The 19,836-nt window shown below is 36.7% G+C and overlaps 1 protein-coding gene across 1 annotated transcript in view; it reads right to left on the reverse strand.

Moving 5' to 3' along the window:
• clstn2a (calsyntenin 2a) overlaps positions 1-15,480 on the reverse strand; it is a 237,038-nt gene extending 221,558 nt beyond the window's left edge. Inside the window, exon 1 of the mRNA XM_015360922.2 lies at positions 15,225-15,480. Within this exon, the coding sequence (XP_015216408.2) occupies positions 15,225-15,297 (73 nt within the window). The 5' untranslated portion in view covers positions 15,298-15,480. The remainder of the gene's footprint in view (positions 1-15,224) is intronic.
• Positions 15,481-19,836: the final 4,356 nt, after the last annotated feature.

Here is a 19,836-nt window from a genome sequence, read left to right on the forward strand (position 1 = left end):
TCTTCTAACCCTGCCTCCCTTACCTGATCACTATATTTAAGTTCTCTCAAAAATCCTTCAGTAAAATACAAAATACTACTTTCATTCTGAGCAGAAAAAATACTCACTGTATAATTTTACCTTTTGACATTTTAGTCTGACAGTTATAAACCTCCTTAAGATATGTTCTGGGGGCACCATCTTCCTTAAATGTCTCTTCTTCCCACAATCAATATTAGTATACCACTGTTAAAACATTGTGACATAATGTCAACATAAAGGATAAAATAGGAGCACATGAGGGAAATGTCCATTAAAATGTCAAGCAGAAATAACACGTCTAGAATATTCAGGCATAGGGAATTATTTGCTTCAATAAAATGCAATTTGTTTAAAATTCTTTTTTTTTCCACAAAAAGACAGAACAGTTTACTTATAAAAACTCTAACATTATCAGTGCTTTTTTTATTGAAACCTCTCAGAAGTTGAAAAAAGCCTTTATCTAAAGCAACTGCAGATACTTCATACGCTCTTCAATCTGAACATGAAAAACATCAATATCTTCCCTGGAGTACAGATCCTGGTTTTGATATTTGCAAAAAAAAAAATATCAAAAAAATATTTCAAATGGAAATTGCAATGGAAAATGGAAGTTGTCTTAATTGGAGAATTAAACAGTGGTGCATGTACTAAATTGTACGATTGAAACAGAAATGTGACAATTCAAAAGACAGCTATTTAACAGTCCCAAGCAATTTAGTAGCACTTAATTTCAACCTACCTTTAATTTTATCTCAGTCCAGCTCATCAGGGAAATCAGCCATATGAAAGCAATAACTAACAGACAAATTGAAAGATATTAATGGGGAGGCTAACAGGCTCACCAGTCTTCGAGAACCATTTTTTATGCAGTGGTATTGCTAGCTCATTTCAATCCCCATTTTCATTATTAATATCATATTCAAGGTTCTTGGGGAGAGAAGAACCTTTATTCAGAACTTTGGTTTTTCTGTATGGTGAGTATGGGAATCCATTGACCCATGTAGTGCGATCCTACCATTTTAGGATTTTCTGGAGTTTCCACAGCGGCATTATTAATTTTTATTGTAACAGACTGAAATAGACTACAAGTACTGTATAAAAATACCACTCACGTAGGTCACAAAAGAACAGAAAGAAAAGCACAGCTATAACTGGTCATTTCAGTAGCCCAGCTTTCGTTCTAAGAATTCTTGTTTTTGAAGTACATTCCAAAAAGAGGCAGCTGTTCTGCTTCCAATGCTTCCAAGTATTTACTGACATTTTACTAATAAAAACACCTAAGAATAATAATGTGTGCACAAGAATACAAGCCTATAGCTGGCATTTGAAAAAAATAAATTAATTATACTCCTAAAGACCTTCAACAGTGACATATTCAGACACTTGGAAAAGACCTTAAATTTAAAAATAATGAAATTGGCAAGAAAACTATTGTTATTCAGTCAGCAACTCCTCTGCTCATATCTTGTTCGAATGCCTCAATACCTGCTAGCATTTTATTAAATGTCTTTGTTCAGGGTAACCTTTTGAGAAAAGATAGATTTGGCATGAAATTGTCCAAGGCACTTAGAAAAAAAAAAGTATTCCATGAACCTTACCTATAACAGTTTTGCTTTCAATAATTAATTCTTGAATTTCATAATGCCTTGCAAAGCTCTTGTTTTTGCTTAAAATTACATTTTCCTTTCTCAGGTAACACATACACACTTCCAGAGAAAAAAATACATAATGTGTAATTTACAATACATCTTTAGTTTGAAGGTACAAATTGTGTTGAAACTGGCACTGAGGATTCTGCTTCACTGCCAAGTTTAATAACTGCAGGTGACCATTACAATTGTTGTGGTACAACATGCTTAAAGACAACCAACATTAATACAACATTAAACAATAAACAAGACAAATCAAACATAACAGTGTATAAACCAGCATATTAAGAATGAAAAGAATTAAGGCTTAAATATTCAGGTCTGGAAGTGATTTCATTAAAAAAGCCCTATAAGAAATATTTTTATTTCTTTTCAGACTCTCGTTATTAAGTGCTTGGATTACATTCACCACTGTTCTCTACATTGATCAGTTCTAGCAGTTATATTCTAATATTGATTTCTAACTTGGGTCTGAAGTACTGTATAGTGTCACACTACTCTGTAGCAAAGAACATCCAATCGACCCAAACAGAATGTTACTAAGCTTTCTAAATCCATTTTTTTGAGGAACAGAAAAAAAGAAAAACAAGCAGCAAATTAAAAATTTAAAAACAAAATTAGACAGCATTTCACAGATGCATTGGTGTGTTTATTTGTAAAATAAGAAAATACTGTTCTGGAAACTGAGGAACAATTAAGATATCAATAAAATAGACTTCATGACAGCTTTTTTATGTATGCTATCATGTTTTCCCCACCTCTAGAAAAAAAAATAATTTGGCAGTAAAACACAGCACCAAACCGCACAGAGCGAAAACAGTGTTCCACTATGAAATGGTAAACATGACATCTCTCAGAAAAGAAAGGCTTTTACAAAATCGCTTGAAGAAATGGCACCATAAGTATCTTAGAAGAATGAATGTGGATAGGAGTTGAGACAATGAAAGTATCAAATGCTCATGAAAAAAGAACAGCCCCAGTCAAAATATATGAGTCAAGATGCAACTTAGTTTTCATCAGTCGGTAAGAGCCATTCACTATGGGATTTACAGATGAAAGAACTAAAAGAACAGGAATGGTCTTAGAAGGTTCCACACATCAAAGCAATAGAAGGGACAGTTATACAAAAGCTATTGTATCATGAAACGTAATGTGAGTAGATCTACTGAAATAACAGCTGAGAAACAATTTGTGCAAGTTAAAAGAAAAATAAATTCCTTGGATGAAGAGATTTGAATGTGTCAGCAGGTAACATGCCAGGTTAATGTCCACTGATGGGAATAGTGCCTCATTTTTTCTTGTTAACAAGGAAAAGCATTTGATATTCACAAGCACAAACTTGCAATGTAAGATACTGTAAAGGAGTAACTGGGTTTGTTGGCACTGATTCAGACAGATCAGAGCAGCACTTAATGCACTGCAACAACAACTGGGGTGCTTTTATTGGCCAAAGTTGACTACAACCAAACAGAAAGCCAAAGCCTAACCAGTGCTGGGGTATGACCAAACAAGACCACTCCAGAATACTATGGTTCACAGTCAGGGTTGAGGAGAATCTCTCAAATCTGAAAAGCACCGCTGACATTTGCCAAGCTAAAGACAAGAACTTCAATTGCCAAAACTAAAACATTGTAAAGTTAGTATTAACCCACAGATTAGATGTTTTCCCACTACTTGTGTAGCTGCAGCCAGCTGGAAAAGGTTAGCCAGTCACAGTTATATTGGTATATTGGTACCAAATATGTTCTATTTGACTCATATGTGAATAATACTTATAGTAGGCTGCCCTAAAGTCACCACATTATAATTCTGGGAATGTGTGGTCTTATAGTACATTGTCCTGCTGAAAAACTGAAACCTCCAAATTGGATGCATCTCAGCATCATTGAGCAGTAAGGTTACCCTAAATCTGCTACAATTGTACACTTGTATTAACAGATATCTCTCCTCTACATAATCTATCTTCAACTACCCCACAAGGTAGCTAGAGCAACAGCACAATGTTCACCAATGTGCTTCCACATATTGTGTCAGCTTTGTAAAGGTAAAAACAGAATTCATTTGCAAATAGAAAATCCACTATTCTATCCATCGCAACCTCTGATGTTCTTTGGTCCACAGAAGATGACAATCATCTTCATCATCTCTTAGCTGTCAGCATGTTATCCTTGAACAGCCTCTGAACATTCAATTATCATGCACACAGCAAGCTACATTGATATGAACTTACTCCTTCCTGAAATTTCTTGTGCTGTAACTACTTGCAGACTAAAAACAAATGCATCAGAAGATGTAGCCTTTCACTTGAAGGACTGTTTCCCTTCTTCAATCTTGCTGATAATAACATACAGATCTTCATCATTCAAGTGGGGCATGATTGTTTCTTGCTGTACAAGTAAAATATGTATATACAGTACTGTATACTTTATACTTACATTTTACATTATAATCAAATACAGCACCAATACTGAGTATCAAGTGTTTTTGTTCAAATTATAACTTGTGTGCAGAATTGTCATCTCAAGGAACAATACTATTTCTACTCAGCAAGCCAATATTTTTATTTTTTACTATATATAATCAATATTTTATTACACTGTATAAAGCCAAACCTACCTGTACTTTATAAATGTATACAGTATATAAATATAATGCACCCTTCAGTCAATTCACACTATTAAAGAGGCTATTGTTATCTTTGAACAATGCAAGAAACCATATTGATTTATAATTGAAGAGAAGCAAGGACAAGTAGGAGGACTGGAGGAAAGAGAAAAAAAGAAAAGCAGGTGAAAAAACAGTAGGTGAAATGAAACGAGGAGAAAATAAAAAAGAAAGTTGCAAAAAAAACAGCAGAACAAGTAGATAAAGGAGGAAGAGGAAGAGGGAAAAAGCAAGAAGAGAGGGTTCTTAATTAATTTGCTGCTCCAGAAACTAATGGACCTTGATTTGTGTGCTTCTCAAAGGCAGGACTGAAGCACATCAATCAGGAGGCACTGCATTGCAACATTTTTTGTCCACCCACACTTGATAGATTAGTACAGAGGAAAACATCTATATGTCTTCAATGCCTATATCACTGGTAACATGTAATAATGAAATTTTATGTGCAGGTCTCATGACTAAGGACAGATTGTATTATAAATCCAAAAGGCGCCAGCATCTCCATAGCCTTCAAATTCACAAGCTTTGCACAATTAAAATACACAGGCTTAGGTTAACCGGTATACGCGCCACAGGAAACAATCTGAAGCTCCTTTATTCAGCCTTCAAGATTAACTTTCAGAATAGCTTATGGATTTTCATTTTTTAAGAAAAATAAATAGATCCAGTAACAGGGCACCATGTCTGGATTGTGCAAGCATGAGCGGTCTTTTCATCAGCCATGCACAGTAAAATGAGTTTTGCTCGACTGCCTAGCAGGAGAAATGATAATTCCATTCAAGCAACGATGTTGGAAATATGGAAATGATTTGATGAAACGAGACACATTTTAACAAATACATTTAAACCTAATCAAGTGTAGCACAGGATAGGTGATAATTCTTGCCTATGAAACATATCATGAAAGTTAATATCCCAAGCCAAAGGACAGACATTCACTTTGCTTAACCATAAGCACTGTACAAAGTCCGATTGGAAGTGATCTGCACAATGCAACAAAGTATGTGAAGTTTCTGTATCCAAAGAATTATGAAAAAAAACTGTATTTGCATGAGGACATGTACAGTACATGATGACTTTAACGAACAGTTCTTTCCGGACCCTATGCGGACGACACAATCCGAAGAAGTGGGGAAACGTCATGCAGGAATACGGGGCTGAAGACAGGGGGGCGTGTCCAAGGTGCGCTGGTGCACGGGGGAGGTGTGGCCGAGGCGAACAATCCAAAAGAGTAATCCTTAGAGAGTATCCAAACAAATGGGCAAGTCCAAAACCAGGAGATCCATCAAAACACGGAATTAAAACCAGAGGCCGGGTCGGAACCGGCGGCCAGGGAACGGGAACGGGAACGGGAACGGGAACGGGAACGGACATTAAAACCTTAACGGGACCAGGCGCTTCCAGGTCCCGGACTCGCACGATACGGAAATCAGATGCAGAGCCCGGATGAGCCTCAGCGCCTGGCTTTTAAGGTGGGCTGGGAATAGGAATCTGGTGCACAAAATAAAGTCTTAAGTGAAAGGGCTGGAGCACCCTTAAGGAGGGGGAACTATAATCGTGACAATGACGTTGCTTCTATCCACTTGTTTACCTTTTTTCCTGACTCCATCCACAATAGTTGTTACTGCCATATGCTATTAATTGCTAAACCATCAACTGTTTGCAATTATATTCCAAGTAATATTTCACAACTGCACACAATTATCTTATCTACCAAAATTAGTATTCCATATTAATTTTATGGCCAATTTGGTAATGTGAAATGTCTCCTACATTCCACTGTCACAACTTATTGTCTGTCAAGACTAAATGTTAATGAGCATATTTGCAAAATGATTAGACAGCACAGGGAAGAGACAAAACAAAGCTTCTGGCTTTTAAACTGATAAATGAAAATGGTCTTATATGCACTGAATCCATTATGTCTACTGCCTTCCCTGCACCAGTCTGTGGTCTCCCACAGGAGCTTGCAGCACTCAGCACATGAAGCTGGTGCTGTGACAAGCCCTGAGGGATCTCCACATGAGCATGAACACTACAGGGGGAAGGCACATGTCTCAAGTTTCCTTCCTAATCTGCCCACCATCATTACAGCTTCCTTGTCAATGCATGGAAATGCTACACATCACTTTTTGTTAGCTTTTCTCTTATGCTTTTTTCCTACACCAGAAGGCCTTTTTTTTCTTTCCTGAATTTTTCTTTCCCATTTTGAAACCCATCACATTCCTAGCCTCTAAAAACATAATACTGTCTATGGTCCAGAGACACCTATTACACTGTATGTTGGCTCCTGGACATACAGTAGCTGATGGCTTAACACGTTAAAGAAAATGTTGCTTTTTTCTTCAAAACAGAAATGGGCTTTCATTATTTATTGCTAAATTATAACTTAATTCACATTTTTGTCATTCATCAATACACAGTGTTTCAGGGCCACTAAGGAAGTTCTTTTTCTATGAGAACGCTCAATAAAAACGATCTACCTATTGAAAGGTTTGATCTCCACTTTCTGTTTCGCAAAGATTTTCAAGCTACACTTTCAAATTTCTAACCTTATTGCCTTCCCTGAAAGATACATGATGTAGGACAAACGTTTGCATCAGAAAACTCAGCATGTGACAAAAGACCTGGAAATCAAGTATTTTACCTTTTTTTTTGCATAGCTATCAGTAAGCCAGTTGAACCAACTTTGTTTTTCAATTGCAATAGCTCCTTCGTTGCCTCCAGACACACCAAGTGAAGAAGCAGAAATAATTTGTTCTACCACTTGCTGACAGGCTAGCCGCCGTCTCATACTTTTTTTATTTCAGATTATTTACGTCTTGAAATAAAATCAATAAAGTCTCTTTGGGATTATTTTTAAAGTTGTTTAGCTTCAACGTGTCTGAATCTTTATCTTTGCATGTGATCAGAATTTCTCACAGTATTTTGTATGACTCCCAAAAGTATGACTCCCTTCAAAAAGTAAAATAAAGACTATTGGTTTGAAATGACCTAATTTTAGTTATTGACTAATATAATTATTTATATATATTATACTATTAATACGTAACCCTTTTCTTTTAAAAAGCATACCATCTGATAGGTAATATGCACACATATTACTTAAATTAAGATATTGTCATAAAATGTTCACAAAATGTAGTTATTCAGCAATAAATCTGCAGATGTCTTGCCCTTTGAAAACTTAATGGTGCTGTTCACAGAATCTTCTTTAAACAATTTCCGTAGTACTTCTTTTTAATTAAACTGAAATTATTCAGAATGTTTGTGTCCATAAACACCTACACATTAGACTATGTAACAACTCTTTGAAACACTAAACATTCCAATTGTGTGAATTAGTTTTGTCTGCACAGAGTAATGGGCTTTGCAATATACTGTAGCTTTGTTAAAAAAATGGATTTACCCTCCAGCAAATTGTGAGCTAACTGCCTAATTCATTTATCATGGTGTGGGCAAATTGCCCAAACTTTGCTTATAGAGGAAGTAAGGGATGATTGGGCTTATACTGTATGTGATGTTTTACACTGCTTTGCTTTTTGTTACGTTTAATGAAAAATAATGTGATTTGGGTTTTTAGCAGTTTATTACACAGCACATTTTTTATATTGCATATTTTACTGTATGCAATACGGTAGACATTTTTGACATTCTCAGTACATATGAGTAGTCTGGAATAACTGAGAGTCTTGAATAACAGGCAGAAAAACTTGCACGTTTTTTCCTCCAAGTTAAACTCATCGTGAGTGTTATAGGTAAGGGGAACCAATCATAAGGTTAAATATATAGACATTTTAAAATGCAGACATGTGTCAAGAGAAGGATCCAAAACAAAAACACTGATAACTATGGCACACTACAAATGCTTCAGTTTGGCTTATCCAGTATTTCAAATGGGTCCCATTAGGATTTATTGTGCTTAGTCAGTAATGTTCTTTTGTTTCTGAGAAAAAATACAATTAACTGTCAAATTCATATTGCCTCAAATGTGTACAATATTTTATTGGGTTTATATGATCTTTTATAGAAATTGATCCTTGAAAAATGAAAAGAAATCATGGAAGATTTTAATTTTATTACTAGCTCTTCAACAGCAGATGGCTCATTATCAAGCAACATTAAATGCTGTGTCCTGAAACCTGGCCATATCCTATTGTTTCAAACTCTAAAGTTCATAATTCATACTTTACAATTTGTCAATTTTACATCCTGCTACAGAACTTTCCTCCTGGACACTGGATCACCAGTGAATAACCTGAAATAAATTAATTTAATCCCTTTCTTTTAGCTTCTCATACAAATCACATTTGCTTTTTCCAATACGGATTTGTTTTACTGTTGTCTGTTTAAATTTACTAGGCTTTATTTTTTCACAGAGTGCCTGCCATCTGCTGATGAGAACGAGTCAAACATTATACCGCATGATCATATTTTAAGTGTTGTTTTATGACTGAGCTATGTAGGTATACAAATGCATTGCTAAATCAAACAAGCTACTGTATTTTCAGTCTTTTATATAATACAAAACCATAAATCTTCTGTAGCCTTGTGGAATCCTTAGACAAAGAAGAGTAATAAAACATGTCAAAGATGCATTTCTCAATAAAAAAAGCCCAATAAATCTGTTACTTGGGGACTTCAATCATGCAGAGGGTGATTTATTTACAAGTATCCAAAAACTTCTGGTAAGTTGGTTGCTGTACCCAATATACAGAACAAGTGATAGAACATAATGCATTTGGTAAGTGATAGAACATAATGCATCTGGTAACTCATTGGAACCTTCTCAAGGTTTTCCAACCATGATCTTACCAAAATTGCACAGAAGTTTGATCATACAGCAGCAGGTTAGGAAGTGTCCTGAAAAGACTAACTGGTCTGCTGATTCAAAGAAACGGCAGTTCTCAATTGAATTGGCAAGAGAGTGAATCTGAAAAAATCTGCATATCTCAACTCGAAATTCAAGACAGGGACAAACCGCTATCATACATTTTTCAAAAACATTGATTCCAGTTTTTATATTTTGTAGCCCCAGCTTTCCTTTCAACCTGCAGCACAATAAATACAAACATTCTCCTGTTCTGCTCTTCAGAAGTCAAATTACAAAGACACTTTTTGGTTATCAACAACATCTTCATTAGGAACCAGCCCACATTTCAGATGTTAGCATACAGTATGTCATACTGCTTACCGCCAACTTTGTTCAGTCTCTTTTGCTGATAGCAGGAGTTCCCAATTGTCCTCCAGGCATGCAGGTTTTCATTTTGGAACAATTCTTTTAACTATCTATTTTAACTCATTATTGGCTTAATTGGATCAATAAAACAGATTTTTTTTCAGCTCTTCATCTACTACTTTATTTAAAAAGGCATATTAAATCTGCAGGAGTGCCACCTTCCAAACCCAAGTTTACAGCACAATCACAGTGTACTGGGAACATTCCTTGGACGCACACTACAGAACCCTTCTGGTGTGTATTTGTGTTTTCCACATCATGACTTTAAAACTGGGATTTAAATTTGAGAGGGATTTACAGTGAGAAGTGAGACAAAACTGGACTACTCAGCATTTTCCATAAGCACTCTAGTGTGAATCAATATCTTTGTTTCTTTCTTCTTGGAAGTAGTACTAGCTGTAAAATGCAGCACTGATACAGTATGCCTCATTTGTTTTTCTTTTGAATCTGAGTGGAGTAAAGGGTGGTTTTCTTCAGTGTTCCTAATTTGTTTAATGCTTATTTTATATAACTGCACTGTACAATGAATCAAAACTTAAAGCATACAGTATGTATTTCAGTAATGTGGCTTCTGAAATGTCTGATCTTTATAAAACACATACTGTATGCTTGAAAGTGGTTTGTTCTTACTGAAAATGTTTAAAGACACTCCATTTTTGGCTGGAAACTAACTAGATAATAATCTATAGTAATAATATAGTAATAAGCGGCAGCTACTGTATCCTACAGTATGTGTTTTGAAACTCTTAAGTGTGGCAATGCTGAATATGATCACTAATATGCAGAGCTAGTAGTTTACCAAATTAAGACCTTCAACATTCACCTTAATGGAAGGAATGTATCCTGAAATGTTAAAAATAATCTCACTGAAAAGCTGAAAGCAGGAAGGCGCTAAAGGCATATCAACCCTCGTGCTGCTTTTAACAATCACCCTTTATGCTGAGCTAAAACACAGTTTCAACCCCAACGCATTTATTTCAAAATCTAATGGCTTGTCAGCTAAAAACTCTACCTTATTCCATTCCAGTGGAAAAACTGAATGATCAACACACAGGTCACTAGCTATGAACTCTTTTTGCTGTCTTGAAAATGTTTTACATAAAAGAACTTGAAGGCACTCCACAACAAGCTCTTTTTATAAAGACCCAAGAGTACCCTTGACCAATATTTGATATCCTTTTAAAAACTGAACTTTTGCAGTGGATGTAAAGACATGAGAAGAGGATTTCAGACTCGGAAAGCATTACTCCACCATCTAACTACTTTATTAGTCAATGGAGAAGCTTTTTTCAAAGGTATATGTGATGGTTTCGCACTAATATATTGCCACTGGACTACACAAAGTTCAAATGCTTTTTGTCCACAAACGTGAAAAGCAAAGAATTTGTCTTTTTATTGAAGCTGTTCACCAATAATCACAAATGTTTCTGTTTCTTTTGTCACCAAGACAAAACTGCATTCCTTTATATTTTGAAAGATGGCCTCTAAGAATATAATAATTATGATTGTTTATTGCTTCAGGATACAGACCCAAAGATAAAAAATGGAATTCCAATTGCTTTGGAGACCCTTTTAATGACCTCATTGCAGTTTCCCAACCATGAGCTCTGCTGTACTTTAAACAGAGCCTTGGTTTTATTTTGGTTAGGATTTGTGTGAATTCACAACATGAATTTGCCTTGGAATAAAACTGCAAACTGTAACCTTCTTGGTCACGTAAATTATTCTCATTTAGAAGAAAATCATAACTCTAAATCATTACAAACAAATGTAAAATCATCTGTGAAGACTACAACTGATCATGAGATCATCATAAAATGTAGCCAGAGATTCACAGAGCACAGCAAACCCTTTTCTATCTTTTACTACAGGCTAAACAGATGTCAATGAATAAACTGCCAATGGTTGCCAAACAGCATGGAGCCTGAAGGACATTATGCCAGCTACCTGCTACCTTTGTACTGCTTCTGAAGCAGAATCCAAACTCACAAAATAAAAAGCAGGGGGCTGTGGTTATGTCATAGTTTAATTATTGAAATCAACCTTATTACAGGTCTGTTTTGACACCATTAATATGACATTTTCCAAAAGACGGCATAACTTATGTTTTCTTTTAAAACAATTGTTCTGCATTGCAGGGATTTGTTTGGGATTAATAGTTGATAAAAGCTTAATATTTGGTTCCAAGATTTAAAACAAAACATGACTTAAAATCCTTGAAACTCATCACAACACTTTTCACTGTTGAAAGGTTCGGCTAATTGAGTTCCTAACCTAAGTTCAGGAGGTAAAGTATGTCGACAGCCAAGTTACTTTCACCCCAACAGTACATTTCCTGGAAGCGGTGTATGCCATAAGCAAACCTCACATTCTGCATTTGTGGCTTGTGATCCTCCTCCACCTCCATCTCCATTCTTTGTGAATTGTGAGATGCAGTAGTAAATTAAAAATCGAACAGGGCAGCGCTGTGCAGTTTGTTACTGTCTGCGTACACATCTTACACAATGTAAAAGAAAAGATACGTTATCACAATCAAGGCAGCATTACATTAGAGGTTTCCCAAACATACCATTTCTTTTCAAAAAGGAAAAAGAGTAGCAGTTTGTCATTTTTTTTTTAATTGAGAATAGCTTTTTCATGAGGAAACACTGTTCAGACCTGACTGAAATTCAACTCTGCGTTTTTATTTTGGTTTTAATAAGGTGAAAGAAATGTTATAGCAGTAAAGGATCGTGACTTCACTGCTGTCACATGCTTTAAAGATTTTGGGAATTTTACAAGCACTTTTCTCCTCCATTCTCAGTTAAAGCTTTTACAATACAACTGACAATCGGTTTCAAACACTATGAAAAGCTCTGTCGTGTTTTTACTTTCGCATCTCCTGCTCAGCAAAAATCAATATGTTGTTGAATGTGGTCTTCCATGCAAAGGCCACTCAGACTTGTGAAAACTATAAGCAAACCTCGCAGGCAAAATGACCCATAGCAGCTCTTTGTCAGTTTTTGCGCAGCTTATTCCGAGCACACATTGCTACTAATGATGCATGCAGTAAAATTAACGCTGCATGTCCACTCTTACAGACACTAATCACTGGAGAGTCTTTGAAAAGGAAGTCAACATAAAGCTAACAAAATGTTTCAATCTCTTGGATTTCTTTACTCCCATCTGTTCTGTGCGCAGCATCATTAAATTAAGGGATCTTAACGACATTTCCAGTCACTTTAACATGATACAAGCACAGCGGATCTTTTGCTTTATTCACAACTCCTATAATGCAACCAAAATAATGTTTTTTTTTCATAGGTGTACCTTTTCCCACCCAGAATATGTGAATCTTTGTGAATCTTTGTGAACCTGTCAGCTTATCGGGTTGAGCATTCACTGAACAAGTAGCACTATCCAGTTTTCCTCACCTACCTGAGCTGTTGCAAGTTTGAGAAAAATTGCACTTTGCCTGAAAAGTATTTAAACACTGAAGAGCAAAAGTGAATAAAATCAATCCCCAGACATCAGAGAGTAAGCACCAGACTTGGCCATTAAAATTAAAGCACGAAAAGGTTTCTTTAGGGCCACAGGTGCAACATCCCAGCCTATCTGTTCATTAGTGAGCTCAGTTGTTGCTCGGAGACTAAAATTAGAATAAAACATCCTTAAATTAATCATCTTAGCAATTTGTTTTCAACAATATGAATGTTTATTTGTGAGGCCTAAGGTCTGTACTTTTTATCACAATTTAGCTAAACATAGAGAACTGTGTGATTCAATGGATCAGGATAAGAGACATCTACAAGAGTTATTTTTTAAGTACCAGTACTTAAAATGCACTCCTTTTCAAACACTAACAGGTTGTTAAAAATAAACTATCAAAATTCAGGGGTATAAATCTTCAGAGGCACAAAATGTCATGCTCAAGGCAGCTCTCCACTTATCACCCAGTCAGAGAACTCAGAAGTAAATCTGTGGAACAGAAGAAAGGCTCTGTATCGGGTTTGTCAGGTAATGCAGAGAGGTTAGAAATGGAGGAGAAAATGAAGGCAACACGGATGTCTTTTAGGTTATTTACTGATAGTGCCGCTTACCTTTGTATTTTCAAAAATATCCCAAGGGCTACAATTAAAGAAAGTCATACGTCCACAAACCGTGAAATGTAAAATAATTTACATTTAAAATCACATTTGCAAGGCACGCGGCGGTATAATCATGCCCCTGTAAATAACTTGATCACGTGCTTGCATATGAACTCTCACTGCAGATTTGCAACACCTGAAACAAGCTGGTACTGTACTGTATCTTCCATCAGCGAATTTGTGTTCGCAATGTTAATTTACGCAACTGTAAGGTACCAACAGCGTGTTCCCATTTTAATCCGCAACATGCAACGAAATCTGATCATGAAGAGGAAAGGTTTATTTATTTATTTTTTTCTTCTCATTTCCCCAAGTTTTCTCATTTCTTTATGCAGATGGGTATTGGATTAACAGTATAACATTTAACCAGGATACAGTATGCTATAAAAATAAAGTTGTTTCAATTTACTGTATATTTTTAAAGCCGTATAGCATCCCAAGGGACTTAATTAGAACCTTAGTTGTTCGCTTTCCTTTGCCTCCTTGGTAATTTGTTTACTTTAAAGCAAAAGCCACAAAGCCTTCTGCCCTGCGTTTTGTGATCTAAGATAGAGAGACAGATCTACAGAATATAAAAAAGACCTACTTCATACTTCGCGAAAGTTAACGTCGAGAAAGATGTGCAGAGATTAAAACGTTCGTTCCATTACGCAGTTCACGATTTTAATCCTATTTTAAAAATGCGTATGTTGCACTTTGGAGTTCGGATGAGTTCGTCTGTTCCTACGATTTCCTTCAAGACTGAATGCACAATCTCGATGTTCCTAAAATAAATTTTCAGATGTTCGATACCAGACACATGCCAAAAGGTATACTATAGCTCGCATACCGAACTAGGCGATGCCCAATAACTGTTTTTTTGCCAGGGTAATCTACTTCCACATTTTGCAGACAGGTAAGGTGTCTTTTCAGTTATTTCGATATTTTACGTCAGGTGAAGAGACGTTCGGTGTGCATGTTCAGGATGAAAGATACATTACCAGTAATAAATAAACATCACCCGTTTTAACAACAAAGCCTAACCTTCCCGAGAGCTTCCCGGAGGAAGCTAAAATATTTATTCCCAACACCTGCAAAGAGGTAGTGCCGACTCTTAAGATCATATCCTGTTTTATTACACACGAGCAAAATATTTAAAAATTCAACCGAAACATTTAACCAAAGAAAATAATAACAATCGGTGATTGTTACAACTTGTGCAACAAATAAAGATCCGAAATAACAAGGTAACAACTTAAAACTTTCACAGCTTGCAGTGATAATGTGCATTTATCACTGCGGACCAACTGGTAACAGAAACATTCCACTCAGATGAGTCCAACAGGACAATCACCTATTATGCATCTGCAAATCCTTCTAGCAAAGATGTTCACTGAATTTCACAGTTGTACGTTCCGCTCTCATGCTCATAACGGTGCATCCGTAACAATAAAGACTCCCTCTGCTCTTCACAAGCCCCAGCTACTGCGCGCTGTCGGATCGCTGGTTTCAAGGCAATCTGTAATAAAGCGCTTCTCTACCCACCTTTCCCTGCAAGGACGCTACAGAGCCCCAGCGTTACCAAAATAAACACCAAGGATGTTCTTAGATTCTTCATGATGAGACACAGGGCACGCTGACCTCTCAGGCGCCGCGCGTAGTCTTTCTTCAAATCAAAGACGAAAGCAATGCGAGAGAGAGAAAAAAAACAGACGCGCTTGTTCTAAAGATACCCAGCAGCTACACAGTAAGATCGCTCAGTGCTGTTCACTACTAGTCAATCTGAAAGGACAGGAGCACAGACTAGCGCACCCCGGGACTAGACCGTTACGTCACTGGGAGGAGATGCATTAATATTCATAAGAAGAGCCGCTTTTTTCAACATATTTAAACTGACATTGATGGGTTCACTTGAAAAAGGTTAATTTGTTATGAGCAGCTCACCCACTGGAGACGAATAGTGAGCTCTAACTGGGCTGTTTGTGTCCGTCCGCATGCAGGGTGATTCTTATCTAGTTTACTTTGGAATTTCAGTTCTTCCCGAGTGGAAAAGTTACAGTAGTTCCCAATATTATGTTTAAAATTGCACCGAGCACTCGCTGAGCACTTGTGCGTCGGTGTCAGAAATAGGCTGAGGTGTCAGATTCACTGGGGCATCTCTGAGCCTTCCTGCAGCATGTACAGTATTTTTAAACTTCATTTGGCATTTCTGAATTGGTTCTCAGTGATGTCGGCTCGTTTTCAGTTTCTGGAGCTGTTTCCATAATCTGGAAATAAAACAGAGGGGCCCACTGGTATCACATACAGCCCTGTGAACTGCCGTTTACTCCGTAAAAATACACTTAGTTTTGCTCTACATTACCTTGATTTATCACAGTAATTACCAAAATATGATTGTAAACATTGTATAATAATGGGATCTGTGATTACCCCTATGAAATGTAATTGCCTTAGTGTATTGGTATTAACTCCATAAACTCTCGTACCTATGAGAGTACCATATCCTTGCATGAGATTTGTTTAAACGGGAATACGTTTTTTACTGATGAATCCCAAGAGACATTTTTTCACAAGTACACCAGATGTGGTCGAGATAATGTTTTTTTTAAATAGGTCGTGCATCTGTATAGAAGGAGGTTATAAATGTATATTAATATTAACAGCTGCGAGTGGAATTCGTTCATGTCTGGTTCAACCTTTTGGTCCCTCTGCATCAGTGGAACTGATCGATCAAAGGAAACATCCGCGATTACAGTTGATGTTTTTACTATAGATATAAAGGTACTGTACTATAGAGGTACAGTTGACTGTATCAGTGATTGTAGTAGATAAACGCGCTTTGTTTCATCAGCTCTTTCTAACTTTTGTTTTTAAGTGTTAAATAAGTAACGTGCTACAATTTCTAAAATGAGCCAACAATGACGGTCGTGGGTGATTGTTAACAGTGTGTAATTTTTGATCGGACTATACCTCAATTTAGAGTATATAGAGCATTTTTTATACTACATATGGTAACTACACTGTATGTCGATTAGGCACTGTAACATGGTATATACTCTATGATAAGCCGAAATGAAAAAAAAATCATGTTTCGCAAATTTGAAAAAAAACTTTAGTTTTACGAGAACAGACAGATGCAAAACTAGATTCTAGAAAATTAGCTCCTTTCGAACTTCTTAAAAGGGAAGTGTGCTGAATTATTGTGGTTTCAAGAATTGGGTAAGATATTCTTTAATAATAATAATAATAATAATTGCTTACACTTATATAGCGCTTTTCTGGACACTCCACTCAAAGCGCTTTACAGGTAATGGGGACTCCCCTCCACCACCACCAATGTGCAGCATCCACCTGGATGATGCGACGGCAGCCATAGTGCGCCAGAACGCTCACCACACATCAGCTATCAGTGGGGAGGAGAGCAGAGTAATGAAGCCAATTCATAGAGGGGGATTGTTAGGAGGCCATGATTGGTAAGGGCCAATTGGAAATTTGGCCAGGACACCGGGGTTACACCCCTACTCTTTTCGAGAAGCGCCCTGGGATTTTTAATGACCACAGAGAGTCAGGACCTCGGTTTTACGTCTCATCCGAAGGACGGCACCTGTTTACAGTATAGTGTCCCCATCACTATACTGGGGCATTAGGACCCACATGGACCACAGGGTGAGCACCCCCTGCTGGCCCCACTAACACCTCTTCCAGCAGCAACCTTAGTTTTTCCCAGGAGGTCTCCCATCCAGGTACTGACCAGGCTCACACCTGCTTAGCTTCAGTGGGTTGCCAGTTGTGAGTTGCAGGGTGATATGGCTCTTTATTCACTGGTTTGTCTGTACTGAATATTCAAAGTGACAAAAAGCACTCTACTGTATTTACTATTCTGCTACTGATAAAACAATACGATTCATGTTTTTGTATTTTATTATTAATCTAAAGTGGTGATAAAAAACTCTTAAAATCGTGTTCCTTAGTAATTTAACAAAAAGTGAAGGCGAGAAATGAGTTATATTATATTAATGAAAAGACATTACAATAAAATAGAGAGACAGCACTTACTGTCCAAAAGAACAAAACAGCTGCAGAACATGTCTGTCACATCTATGCGGTAGAACTGTATGTACTGTAGATGATTCCAGTCTTTTATTCTTACATCTTTCATTTCTTCTTGAGGGCAGTCAATGAATGAGGTATTTAGCAATCAAACTAAAACCTTATTCTCACACAGCACTTCAGTCATTATATTTCATTAACACTGGTTTTTATCTTATATCCTCCCACATCTTTTTAATGTCTTTCAGTTGTTATGACTTATTCATAAAAAAAACTTTGGATTATCATATCTTTTCCTTGTCTAAGAATTTAGTGATGCAAGTCCTTGTCTTATCTGCTTATAAGGGAAAGGGAAGTGAAAGTTGGAGAATCCCACCTTTGTTCACCCAGATATCACAATAAGCCACCCCAATCTAGACAAAGTAATGTGTGTGAAAGAATAAAAACTTCTCTCTCACTTTTAGAATCACCCTTATCTGCTCATGTTGTATTATTGCAGTGTCCTAGGATATTTGGCCCTCCAAAAAAACTTTTTCCATTATTGTTTTCTTCACTTTGTATAGTTTCTAACTCACACTGTTAAGCATCTATGAAAAAAAAAGAATTGCTTAGCAGGAATATTGTACCAACTGATGTGTCTAATTAACTGACTTTTAATAGGTGAAACACTCCATCAGTTCAGAAAGAGAGTGAAAAGGGCTGAAGAATTGTCTAGGATGGGGGATTTAATTTACTGCTTTACATGTGTAATGTTATTACATTCGCTGTGCTTTCTTACTGTATATGCTAAATTGCAATTCTGTGTACAACATTCCATTTCAGACAACCTGACTGTGTTTTGCATGGGAAGGAGTGCAGGTTGTAGAATATTGTGACACCAATACCATATTCATGCAATTTTGTTACTGGTCCGCAGTGCAGTGTTAGTGTGTTTGACAGCTCGGAAGGTCAAATAGCATAAAACACATGACAAAATGAAAGGACTCCAATAGAATTATGGGATAGTAGAAGATAAGAGGTCTGCAAGGTCTGACCGCTGGCTCAGTAAGTGGACAAAATCATCTGACTGCACTTCATTGCACTTGGCTTCCTGCATATTTAGATCTCACGAAGCTGCTTCTAAGACAGGAAAGAGAGCAATGATTCTAGGATTGATAAAACAAGGATATCTCCAGAATAGAACTGAGAAGAGAGACCTGAAGTGTTGTTGATCTGCAGACAGACACATCGAACAGCCTGTAAAGGGCTCATGTGTAAAGACAAGAGGATTGAGTTTCTCCATCCCCTGATAACATGTGCTTTCTGAGCTTCATGGTGTCCGCAGACAAGGAATGTGTTGTTCAACTGAGATATGTCCATGGGCATACTTGTCATCAGCAGCTAAATAAAAGGTTGTAAAGTTATCCCCTAGCAGTCTGTGTAATGTAATGTAAACTGAACTAGCTACTTATTCTGACTCTCCAACAAAAAAGGAGTGCAATTTGTATAGGCTTTTAAGAAATCTGGTGTGTTTTCCTAAGTATGGAAAACCTGGATGTTTTCTGCAAGGAGAACTACTTCAGATTTAGAAAAATTTGTAACTTTAACCCAGCTGACTCAGTTACAATTTGATGAAGATTTGGAGGGATCAACTGAAGCTTAGTGAACTAGTTCAAGCAGGATATTCCTGTCCCAATTTAGTTAATTGAATCAGGTCTGCTCAGAGCAAGTGTAGGAGGTAATTCGTCTTCAGTGACACAGAGGAGTTTTTATAAAATATAGGTTACAATGAGTGTGGTAGGTGATTGTAAGCCTTTATTTTATGAGTAAGGGTTTAGTTTCCTTAGGGTCTGTAACACAAAAAAGTCAAACGAAGTGTTTTGTGCTCTGTTTACAAGGGACCTGAAGATATAAACATTTGTGGTCAAACTTTTCAAGGTTAAGTATTAAGCTTACTTTTTTGACCGTCAAAAATGTATTTTGCTAAAATCCTATCTGCAAAATTAATAAATATGGAAACATTAGAGATCAATCCTCTATACTGTCTTTTAAAGCTTCTATGTAAGATAAAACATAACACTGAAAAATGACCTCTAAGAGCATGGTATTAGAAAGGAGGCTATATTCG

This window comes from Lepisosteus oculatus, chromosome 13 (assembly GCF_040954835.1).
Source record: "Lepisosteus oculatus isolate fLepOcu1 chromosome 13, fLepOcu1.hap2, whole genome shotgun sequence".
In the NCBI taxonomy this organism is placed as follows: domain Eukaryota; kingdom Metazoa; phylum Chordata; class Actinopteri; order Semionotiformes; family Lepisosteidae; genus Lepisosteus; species Lepisosteus oculatus.